This window comes from Heterodontus francisci, chromosome 4 (assembly GCF_036365525.1).
Source record: "Heterodontus francisci isolate sHetFra1 chromosome 4, sHetFra1.hap1, whole genome shotgun sequence".
Lineage (NCBI taxonomy): Eukaryota > Metazoa > Chordata > Chondrichthyes > Heterodontiformes > Heterodontidae > Heterodontus > Heterodontus francisci.
The window spans coordinates 125785064-125797239 of NC_090374.1; the positions used below are offsets into that span (position 1 = coordinate 125785064).

A 12176-nucleotide genomic window follows, 5' to 3' on the forward strand; every position below is an offset into this window, starting at 1 on the left:
TGCCACGATCTTTGGCGCGTTGGCCGGCACTCCTGCGCCTCCAATTCCCTGTCTGGTGAAAGCCGGCGTGACACTGGTGGGGAGGTGGGAGGAGTTAAGATTTTCAATGTGGGGGAGGCGGGGTCAAATAAACATAATTGGTGTAGGGGATGGTGAGAAGGGGTGAACTTTAAACTTTGTGCAGGCTTGTGGGGGAAGGTCAGATTTGGGGGGAGATGGCAAATAGTTATTATTGGGAGGTGGGAAAGGGGCATTAGAAATGTATAAATTTTGGGAGGGCTACTGCTTTAAAAATACAAATTTACCATCCGGGCTGGCTGCCCTTTAAAAATGGCGCAGGCAGCTGACGCCATTGCTGGGGACAGACAGCCCACCCCTCCGCCCACGTGATTGAGTGGAGGGGCGGGCCGTCCCGGCTTTTTAAATGAGCCGCCGCGCAGGAGATCGCAGCGACATTTTGGTGAGCTCGCCGCCGATTAAAATCCAGCCGTAATGTTTCAAGTCAAAACTGGTCTATCCCCACTAATCTAAATACAACACTGGATACATTTGTGGAAAGTTTTGGAAACAATTTGAGGATAATTTATAAACTTCTGTCTGGTGAATAAATTTTGATTAGCCTCAAACTGGGATCACATTGTTGAATCTAATATTCCCACATGCCTATATATGCTCCAAAGCCCTCTAATGTGCTCGAATATGCCACAGTGATGGTGTGTTAAAAGTGAGTAAAGGGATTTTAAAAATATAGTCAATCCTTTGGTGTTGGCGCTACAAATTGAAGTACCAGTAGAAGACTGGTGTCTACCGTCCCTCAGTCATTGCATGGATCGAAGGCTGAATTATCATTATCCTTATTAAAGTGAGCTTTATGGCTTTGATGAGTTTGTACTTGTAGAGGTGTCTGATTCCATGCCATGGATAATTTGGGCTCGAAGTGTTCTAAATCTCTGGCTACATGACTCCTTCCTGAGACTTTGTGAATATCTGTCTGTCCGTTAGCATGAAGCGCTTTGGTGACTGCCAGGGAGATCTAACTTAAGTGAAATCCATTTCTACCTTTAATGGAAATCCTGGAGCTCCAAATCAGTAAAGAATGGTTACAATCTAGTCAAATAATTCTTAATTAGAAATGATTGTGCCTATGCCTTTAAAGCAACTGAAAACTGGTAGTTTCAATGTAAAAAGTCACAACATTATAACAGAGGATAATATGATAGATCTTTAACGTTTAGTGATAGTATTTAATGACTACAAGTGCTCTGACCGTAACAAATGCATTTACATAGCAAATATTGTCAGTGACAATGAACTTGTTCTGTTTAGGAAGCTTCAAAAAAAAGTGGTAAGAAGAGCAAGGTACCCATGCAGCTAGATTTTGGTAACATGCTGGCTGTCCTAGAACAAAAGCAGCAGGAGAAGAAGTCCAAAAACACCCCTAAGCCAATAGTACTTGCAGGTAAGTACTAAAATTACTCTGTTCCTCCTCTAATCCTACTGTATATTTTGAGGCAGATATTCCTTACTGTATTTAATGTTTTATGCATTATATCATTCTACTTTTGACGTATTAGTTATGATTCTTCCTGGATAAATTTTTATTATTGCTTTGTCCTCTTTGTTGTTGATCTTGTGTCATAGTTGGAGGGACATTTCCATTGGTTCCCAAAGAACCCACAACATCGAAGAGACAGCCTCAAAGCTCGAGTCAGGAAAAGGTTCCTCATAATCCTTTGGACTCAAGTGCTCCTTTAGTAAAACGAGGAAAACAGAGAGAAGTCCCAAAGGCTAAGAAACCAACATCACTAAAAAAGGTAAGTTAGATGCAAGTTGTTGTGTAGACATTGTTACGGTTAAATGAATACTTTCTGTAGCTGAAGAAAAGTGCACATAATCCTATTTAGATTATTTTCTGTAACAAGTTGAAGGAATACTGCAGGGAAGGCTCAAAAAAATTCATACTTGCCAATTGTCTCATTTTCCAAATACCCTGATATTAAAGAACAGTGCTGAGAAAAACAGCAGCATCCCACATTCTCAAATCTGCTAAACCAGCCCATTTGGTGCTTCAACAAACGAACACACCCCGCACAATCATCAACCTGGATTCCACTCTTTTAGCAGATTTTAGGATGTGGTAGGTCTTTTATTGGTATCCACCAGTTCTATAGCTTTACAATCAGATATTATTCTAGTTGCTCTTGGTAATTAGCCTTAGTCCAGTAATAATGAGTATTGAATGGCAATATACATTGGGAATGGCTGCTCAAGAGGGGGGGAGAAGAATAAATTAATTTATTTTTAATTAGGCTTACAAACAGGAATATTACATTCTGTATTTACCATTCTCACATCACCCTATGTCATTTGTAAGGGTCACGGGAAATAAGCAGAGGATACCTTTAATGGCAGTGCTCATTCTTTTTCATATGGAAGATTAACATCTTGGCTATTAAAAGTGGTCACTTTCCTAAGTTCCATTTTCCTTTCATTTTAAACATTAGGAGCTAGCATATACTGGGGAAAGGTTATAGTACAATTTGTGTGAGTCTTAGCTTGACAGTAAAGAACCTCTCTCGTTAGAGTAAAAGTAACAAAGTAGTTCATGTATTTTTTTTATTCTGGCTACTGATTTGGACAGTTCCATTTAAATATCTCCGGTAGATCAGAAATCAAACTACCTCATTCTGTAGGCTTAATTGTAATAAATGTTAATGTGTTTGTAGTTGATTGATATCTTGAATAGTCCAATAATCGGGAATTGTCAATTATATAATTGTAGAAAAATTAGTTGTACAATGAATTGGCCACTCGGTGTCATTGTACATTTAGTAAAGCCTGTATCTTCTTTAGTAAGCTTTTCAAAGACACTATCAGCAAAGCATTCTTGCTAAATCGAAGAAAATTGAAAGTACTCAGCTAGTCTATCAATATTTTAGGTGTAGATTCTTCTTCAAGCCTGAAAACTAAAAGTTAATCAAGTCCATTTGTAGAATATAATGGGTGGTGGAAGAAGGGAGAGGAAAAAAGACATAATCACCAAAATGTTAATGGGATGATTCACCTGCAAGCTGCTTGATGGAGAAGCAAGAACCTGTTAAATGATGTAAAAATATTCAAATGATTGAGGTAATGAAAAGACAATAGAAGAACAAAACACTCAAATAGCTGAGATGATGAAAGATGAGTTGGAACTGAAATTGGAAATATTGGAGCCAGAAGCTCATTCCCTGCACCAAAGCTGTGTTCTGATGAAGGGTCCACATTCAGTCGTCTAAACCCTCTCTCCTCTCTCAGATACACAACACAGCCGTAGTAGTCCATGCTGGAAAGTAAATGGAGGATACAGCTAAAATCTGACACTACATTGTTCAGAGGAAAGAGCTGCTGAGTGCCCAGAATAAAGATGAGATATGTTTCCTGAAGCCAGTGTTTATCTTGGTTAGAGCAGTCTAAGGGCCCAAAAAGATTAGAATCAGAATGGGTTTAGGTGGGAGAGTTAAAGTGATGAGTTGTAGGAAAATCAGAGTCACGCTTGTAGACAGAAGGGAGGTGTTCAGCAAAAAGGTCATTTAATCGGAGTTTAATTTCCAATGTGGTCTCCTCTACCTTGGGGAGACCAAATGCAGATTTGGTGACCGCTTTGCGAAACACCTCGCTCAGTCCGTAAGCATGACCCTGAGCTTCCAGTTGCTGGCCATTTCAACACTCTTTCCCCCCCCCCCCCCCCCCCCCGCATCTCTGTCCTGGGATTGCTGCAGTGTTCCAGCAAACATCAACGCAAGCTCGAGGAACAGCATCTCATTTACCGATTAGGCACACTACAGCCTGCCAGACTGAACATTGAATTCAATAATTTCAGAGCATGACCCCCCCCCCCCCCCTCACTTTTTCTGTTTAGTTATTTTCTTTTTTTCTTTTTTATTTGGTTATTTTATTTTAGGTTTTTTAGTGTGTTCAGTTTGTTTCTACTGTGCCTACCCACTGTTTACATTTTTAAATTTTTTTAAATGTTTGTGCTTGGAGTACTTTGTGCTTTACAGTCTATTCACACCCTCTCTGTACTAACGCTTTGTCTTTCAGCACACCATTAACATACCGTTTGTTTTTGTTCCATGATCTGGTCAGTTATTCTCTGTGACCTTGTCCGATCAACGCCTTCTCTTTTGCTATCTCTTGCCCCACCCCTCGCTTTACTTGCTTAAAATCTTTCCATTTCTACTATTTGCGAGTTCTGATGAAGGGTCACTGGCCTGAAACATTAACCCTGCTTCTCTCTCCACAGATGCTACCAGACCTGCTGAGTATTTCCAGCATTTCTTGTTTTTATTTCCTACTTTTATACCTGATTCCCCTTGCAATAAGCGACAACATTCCATTTGCCTTCCCAATCACTTACTGTACCTGCATACTAGCCTTCTGTGATTCATGTGTGTCGTCTACAAGATTTTGAAAAGAGCATTTAAAGTGAATTCTATTCTTTTGTGGATCAGTTTAAGCACATTTGAAGATGAATTTCTATGCATTCTCCTTCTGGAGACAATTAGGAACTCCAATAGAGAGCTAACAAGCAGGTAATATGTTTTGAAAACTTAGACCCCTTTTTCGGGTTATTGATCTTTTATTTAACTATAGTGTTATGACCAGGTGAGAAAGGGGTCTAGAGGTTCCCTCTCAGCCTTTGCCTGGTTTAACCGTAACAGGGTTTAATTTTAAAAACACCCTGTTTTAGCTCCCCCTCAGTGAATCCTTGTTCACTGATTTCCAATTGTAAGACAAAGAAATCAATCAGACAGGTTTTCTTAGATTTAAACAAGAAAGGTGGAAGTTTATTAACTTTAAACTCTAATTCGGTTAACAACTACGAGTGTGCGACTCAACCATGCTAGCATACATATGTGATAAACACACACGCAGATAGAGACAGAAAAAGTAGAAAGAATAAAGGGGAAAGGTTTGAGGCAATAGCTGGGTGTATTTACAGTCCTTTGAGTTCAATGTGGAGTCTTTGGTTGCCTTTAAGTCTTGCTGTTTGTTGGGGCCCAATACACGCTTTAACTTGTTTTGATGTAGGAGTCTATTCTCTCTTGAGGTTTAAGCAACTTCAGTGGGTCAGAAGGTTTGTGAAAAAGCGAGGGAGACACAGCCAGGAAAGAGGCTGTCTTGTTCCAGGTTGAGTTGCAATCTGCAGTCTATCTTCAAACTGTCTTGTGTCTAGTTCAAAAAAAGCCTGGACCAGCAGGTTAGTCATGTGACAATCTGGTTTAACCAATCCTGCATGTGTGGATTCTATCATCTTAGCAGACCCTGGAATGCAAGCCTTCTCTACATCTTCAATGTGTGGTGATCAAAATCCATTTGTGTTAATTGGACCATGGAATAGTTGCTTTGTCTCCACAAGCACTGTCTCTTCGTATGCAAATATCCACCAGCCAAATGTCTGGTGATCTCTTTAAACAAGTAATTTCTTCACTTCAGTAAGTTTAAAATTAATGTTCATATAATATTAATTTCATGACTCATTCTTGGCAGGTGGGGGTCTTCATGACAACAGCTACAGCAAGTCTGAGAGAATCATATCGTGAAACTCTGTAGGGAGGTGGTGGCGTATTGGTAATGTCACTGGCCTAATAATCCAGATGCTCAGGCTAGTGCTCTGGGTTTGAATCCAACCATGGCAGATGGTGAAATTTGAATTCAATTAATAAATCTGGAATTAAAAAATAGCTTGCCTAATGGTCACCATGAAATCATTGTGGTGGATAGTGAGAGTCTTTTTCCTCGGATGGTGACGGCAAACACGAGGGGACATAGCTTTAAGTTGAGGGGTGATAGATATAGGACAGATGTTAGAGGTAGTTTCTTTACTCAGAGAGTAGTAGGGGCGTGGAACGCCCTGCCTGCAACAGTAGTAGACTCGCCAACTTTAAGGGCATTTAAATGGTCATTGGATAGACATATGGATGAAAATGGAATAGTGTAGGTCAGATGGTTTCACAGGTCCAACATAGAGGGCCGAAGGGCCTGTACTGCGCTGTAATGTTCTAATTCTAATTCATCTGGCCCTGGTGATGTATCAACTTTCAAGGATGCTAATCCCATTAATACTTCCTCTCTCCCTATGTTTATCACATCTAATACTTCACACTCTTCCTCCTTAATTACAATATCTGCATCGTCCCCCTCTTTTGTGAAGACAGACGCAAAGTATTCATTAAGAACCATACCAATATCTTCCGCTCCTAGGTTACCTTTTTGGTCTTTTATGGGCCCTACTCTCTCCTTAGTTATCCTCTTACTCTTAATGTATTGGCTAAACATCTTTGGGTTCACCTTGATTTTTCTTGCCAATATTCTTTCATGCCCTCTCTTTGCTTTCCTAATTTCCTTTTTGATTTCACCCCTCCACTTTCTATACTCCGCTCTGCTTTCTGTAGTATTGAGTTCTCGGTGTCGGACATGAGCTTTCCTTTTCTGCCTTCTTATCCTGTAGGCTCCTTGACATCTATGGGGCTCTAGATTTGGCCACCTCACCCTTTTTCTTTGTGGGAACATGTTTACCCTGAACGCCTTGAATCTCCCCTTTGAATGCCTCCTACTGTTCTGACACTGATTTACCTTCAAGGAGCTGTTTCCAGTCCACTTCCGCTAAATCACTCCTCAATTCAGTAAAATTGGCCTTGCCAATTCAGAACTCTAATTCCTGTTCTATCTCTGTCCTTTTCCATAATTATGTTAAAACTGACAATTATGATCACTACAGGTAAAATGCTCTCCTACTGCCACTCCTTCCACCTGCCCATCTTCATTTGCTAAAACTAAGTCTAAACACACCCTCTCTTGTTGGACTTGCTACATACTGGGCAAAAAAAGTTCTTCTGAATGCACCTCAAGAATTTTGCTCCCTCAATTTCTTTCACACTAAAACTATCCCAGTTAATATTTGGGTAATTAAAATCCCTTACTATTACTGCCCTATTGTTGTTGCACTTCTCAGAGATTTGCCTACATATCTGCTCTTCTATCTCCCTCTGACTGTTTGGGGTTCTATAGTACACTCCCAGCAGTGTGATTGCCCCTCTTTTGTTCCTTAGTTCAATCCATATGGCCTAATTTGATTAACCTTCCAGCATATCATCCCTCAAAGCTGTATTAGTTTCCTTGACCAAAATTGCCACTCCCCCTTCCTATCGCGTCTGAAAACCCTGTAACCAGGAACATTGAGCTGCCACTCTTGTCCCTCCTTAAGCCATGTTTCTATAATAGCGATGTCATACTGCCTCGTGTCTATCTGTGCTCTCTGCTCATCTGCTATACTCCTTGCATTGAAATAGATACCCTTGAGCACTGCCAAACTTTTTCAAATTCCTAACCCTCATTTCCTCTGTCTTCCAAACTCATCCATTAATTTTCCGCCTTCCATTTTAATTTCTGATTTTGTCCCAGTATAGTCTACCCTCGGATCCCCATCCCCCTGCCGAATTAGCTTAAACCCTCCCCAACAGTGCTAGCAAAATGTCCCACAAGGAATCAGTCCTGACTCTGTTCAGGTGCAACCCGTCTGGCCTGTACAGTTCCCATCTCCTCCAGAGCTGGTCCCAATTTCCCTGGAATCTGAAGCCCTCCCTCCTGCACCATGGCACTGGGAGTAATCTGGAGATTACTACTTTTGAGGTCCTGCTTGCTAATTTATTACCTAGCTCTCTAAATTCTGACTGCATGACCACATCCCTCTTTTTCTACCTATGTCGTTGGTTCCGATGTGGACCACGAGTGCTGGCTGTTCACCCTCCCCCTTCAGGATGCTCTGCAGCTGCTCAGTGACATCCTTGACCCTGGCACCAGGGAGGCAACACACCATCCTGGATTCATGGCTGCGGCCACAAAAACACCTGTCTGTTCCCCTGACTATTGAATCACCTATCACTTTGGCTCTTCCAGTCTTCCCTGTCCCCCACTGTGCAGCTGAGCCACCCGTGGTGCCATGGACTTGGCTCTGACTGCACTCCCCAGGTGAAGCATCACTTTCTTCAGTATTCAGAACTGAATACCTGTTGGAGAGTGAGATGCAATTCGGGGTCTCCTGCACTACCTGCCTGATTCTTTTTGTCTGCCTGGTGGTCACCCATTCCCTCGCTCCCTGCATACTCTTAAGCTGTGGGGTGACCACATCTATAAACGTGCTAGCCACATAGCTCTCATCCTCATGTTGCCAGCTGCCACTCAAGTTCCAAAACCTGGAGCTCGAGCTGCTTCAATTGATGACACTTCCTGCACAAATGGTTCTCCATGATACGGGAAGCATCCTGGAGCTCCCACATAGCACAGGAGGTGCACTCTCAAGGTTCCAGCAACCCTGCCATTCCTTTATTTATTAGTTGACCCTTTGCTACTGCTAAAAAAAAAACCTTACCAATACTACAACAGCTTAGAATTATTTATTAAAACCTTACTATTACTGATAAATCCTACTAAAAATCAATACTGTTCATTTGTTAAAATAAACCTTACTCAAAAAAAAAAATACCAGCTACTCACTTGTTCCTTATTATTAAGCTATTTACATACACACCCTAACAGTAGTGTACGAACCCAGCTATTTACTGATACTTTCTAACAGTTACTCACCAACCAATCACCTTGCAGCTTTCCTGTGACATCACTGTTCACTTTGTTTTCAAACTCTGGTGTGCCTGCACTCCACTCCTGGAAGGTAAGTGCTCTCGGCCATGATCCTTGGGCTCTATTTATCTGCACCCCTCTCCGTGTTCTTCCCGCAGGTCCGCTGCTCTCCCGGAAGGTAAGTGCTTTAGGCCACAATCCTCTGGCTCTATGTTCTTTCCGCAGGTCTGCTCCTCTCCACTGCTCTCCCGGAAGGATGTTCTAAAATAGTGTCACACATGCAGCAGTTGATTTTTCATTGGCTGCCAGCCATCTCAGCAATTCTTCTAGGTAGTGGATGACTGTATGGGGTGATGTCATTTTATGGCTCGATTTCTGTATCATCATCATTATTATCTTCAGCTTGCTGGATGTCTTGAGGGTTTGGATCTGTTTCACTGGCCAATATTCCATCACCTGTCATCATTGGTAGGTTCTTGGTTGTTGATATTCAGCCATGCATTGATGTACGGACCTGGCGTTGTTTAGATCATGGGTATTGAATCCATTGTAGTCCACAATTCAATTCACGCTTTCATGTATTACCTCTTCAGTGAAGTTTTTGAAAGCCTCCTTGTCATCTCTGTTGGTTTCCATCTCGAATGCAGCACCCTGGCCGTGTTTCCAGGAGCTTTTGATACAGTTGATTATCTCTTCTTGCCAAGTAGATCCCCTCTTTCATGTTGAGTTTCTTCAGGCAAGTTGTCACGTCATCGTTACTGTTTATCAATCTTTTGATCAGTTCCCTCGTGTAGTGTTACGACCAGTGAGAAAGAGGTCTTGGGTTCCCTTTCAGCCTTCACCTGGGCTTACTGTAATAGGGTTTTATTTTTTTTAAACACACTGTTTTTCAGCTCCCCCTTGGTGAATCCTTGTTCACCGCTTTCCAATTATAGGGCAAAGAAACAAGCACAAACGGGCTTTCTTAGGTTTAAAGAAGAAAGGTGAAATTTTATTAAACTTAATTAAACTCTAAATCGGTTGACGCCTACGGATACACGACGCGCACACGCGATACACATGCAGATAGGGAAAGAAAAGAGAAGAAAAATTAAAGTGGAAAGGTTTGAGGCAATATCTGAAGAATTGTTGTTAAGGTTCTTTGAGCTCACTGTAGTCCTTGATTGTAGGTAGGTCTGGCTTTTTGTTGGGGCCCAGTATTCTTCTTAAACCTTGTTCATGGTCAGAGACTTTTCTCTCTTGGGGTTCATGTGTTTTCAGTCAGTTTTTGGAGTTCCATGAGAAAGAGATGGGAGCAGACAGGAGAGGAGGTCTGCTTCAGTCCAGGAGCATTCAGCTTTCTGCCAGTTCAAACACTGTCTCTACAATTTAAAACTCCCCAATTTGGCCAGCAGGGTGGTCACATAACCAACTGGTATAACCACTTCTGGTTTTGTGGATTGAATTGGAGCTCCTTTGTCTACAAGCACTGTCTGTTAGTATGCAAAAATCTCTTTCTAGCCAGGGGCCTGGCAACCCCTTGTAACAGGCGTTCTCTTCTTCCCAGCAATAATTTGAAATTTAATGTCCATGTGGTGAAATTAATGTGCCTCATTCTTGGCAGGTGGGGGCCTACATAACAGTAGTTATGTTTGAAGGTTGATGCCTTGGTCAACGGGTTGAATTTTCAAAGTCGTGTTTTTCGGCAGATAAATGTATTTGATTTTGCCATCTCATGTTACCAGGTTCTCTGGGGGTGGGTGTGCATGGCAGTTGGCAAACAGCAAGATGGCCGCCTTTGGTAGTTTGTTCTGAGATGTTTTCTGACATTTGATATGAATTCATGATGGAACCAGTCTTTGCAAATTGAACAAGTCATCCAGGCTATTTGGGTATTGGCATGGTATTGATTTTAGGTTCATGTGATGGAAGCAGCGTGGTTTGGCAAATTTTATGATTTCGAGCAGAGTCAGCTTGTGTCGACCAGTTTTGTTGCAGCAAAAGAGAACTGTCAAGCTTGTCTTCATCGGTTTAAATCAGGATGTTTTGTTGGTTTCGTTTCTTGTCACCGGTATCTTCTCCAGTAACATTTTTTAGTACAGGGCCGTCTTGTTGCAATTGTAGATTTGTTCTTTGGTGTATCCTTCTTTGTCTAAAATCATCTTTAATTCAGCGAGAAATGATGTTGCAGCTGGATCGTCCACAGACCATTGTTCTCTTGTTGTAACTTGCGAAATGCCGTGCCAGTTCTTGAATCTTGCTAACCGTCGTTTGCTGGCTTTAAACTCTATTGGGACGTCGACATTTTCATTTATTTGCTGGCAAAACTTCTTAGACTGAACTTGAATAACAGGATCGGATACGGGTACGCCTTCGGCTCTCTGCTAGTTTAGCCAAATATATAAGGCTTTGTCTGGAGGTGTGTCATCAATGATTTTTGGCAGAAGAATTTAGGGCTTGGCCACTCCAGAGTAAGTCTACTTTTACCAGTGTAAAAAATCATAATTGTTGCCAATCAGCCTCTCTGGCACTGAAAATTAACTTCTATAAATGTGGAGTTCCATTTCTTCAGATTTTAATTATTGCTAGAGATGTAAAAAGAACTTTTTTTTTTACTTTCTCTCATTTATCTCTCTCAATCCCATTATTATTTCCTTCTCTTTATTTTGTGTCCTGTACATAATTTAGCATTCAGTTACCTATTGTAACTTACACTTCCTGGTTCAGATTCTGCATGCCTCAGTAAGGGTCTTCAGTGCAGTTAAGGATGTACATTTTTGTTTGCCTTGCTCACACAGGTCCCAGATCCCCTGTAGAGGGTGCTCCGCTGAAATGGATTTCTAATCTCCACAATTTCCAGTGCCTAAACCCACAGGATGTCTGTGGGCAAGCGTAAATGCAATAAACAGCCATTGGTCTGCTGCTGACTGCAAAATCGGGACCACTATATATATATATATATATATATATATATATATATATATATATATATATAAATTGTTTTACTTGCTGCTGGATGGAGTTTCTTCTTGAGTTTGGCTGTGCTTTGCTCACATTTAACATTATGACATTAATCTTGTTCTGTTAGATTATATTGAAGGAAAGAGAAGAAAGGAAACAGCGACGCTTGCTAGAGGAAAAGGGTCTGTCCCCATCAAGTTGCAACATCATTTCTCAAGAGACTCGAGCACTCATTTTGGATCAGAGTGTGACTCTGGACACACAAAACGGAACAACTGAATTAAACGGTAAGTTATTTTGTGACCTTTATTGTATCATGCCTCCTTCCCTCATAATCTGAATGAATGTTATCCCAGAAATTCTGTAGCCACACATTTTTTTTTCAGTAGTTAAGCTTTGTAAAATAGTCATAGAAATCTGATTGAAATGCCTGGATCAGCAATGGTATTATTGCAACTAGCCAATGTCTATTTATAAGTGACCTGTTGAAACAGGTCAAACTGGCAACAACAGAGGCTGAAATCATTTGTGGCGGCCAGCACATTGAGCTTTTCAGCACCTTTGCTCTGACCAGTGAACTACTGTTTTTGTTCACTAGTCAAGATCAAGTGCAG

General features: G+C 41.3%; 1 protein-coding gene across 4 annotated transcripts in view; it reads left to right on the top strand.

The window, feature by feature from the left end:
• Positions 1-12176, top strand: part of LOC137369236 (selenocysteine insertion sequence-binding protein 2-like) — a 97797-nt gene that overhangs the window by 53573 nt on the left and 32048 nt on the right. For all 4 annotated transcript variants that reach the window (XM_068030119.1, XM_068030123.1, XM_068030120.1 and 1 more), the window contains 3 exons: positions 1327-1459; positions 1642-1814; positions 11690-11849. In XM_068030119.1, coding sequence (XP_067886220.1) covers positions 1327-1459; positions 1642-1814; positions 11690-11849 — 466 coding nt within the window. The remainder of the gene's footprint in view (positions 1-1326; positions 1460-1641; positions 1815-11689; positions 11850-12176) is intronic.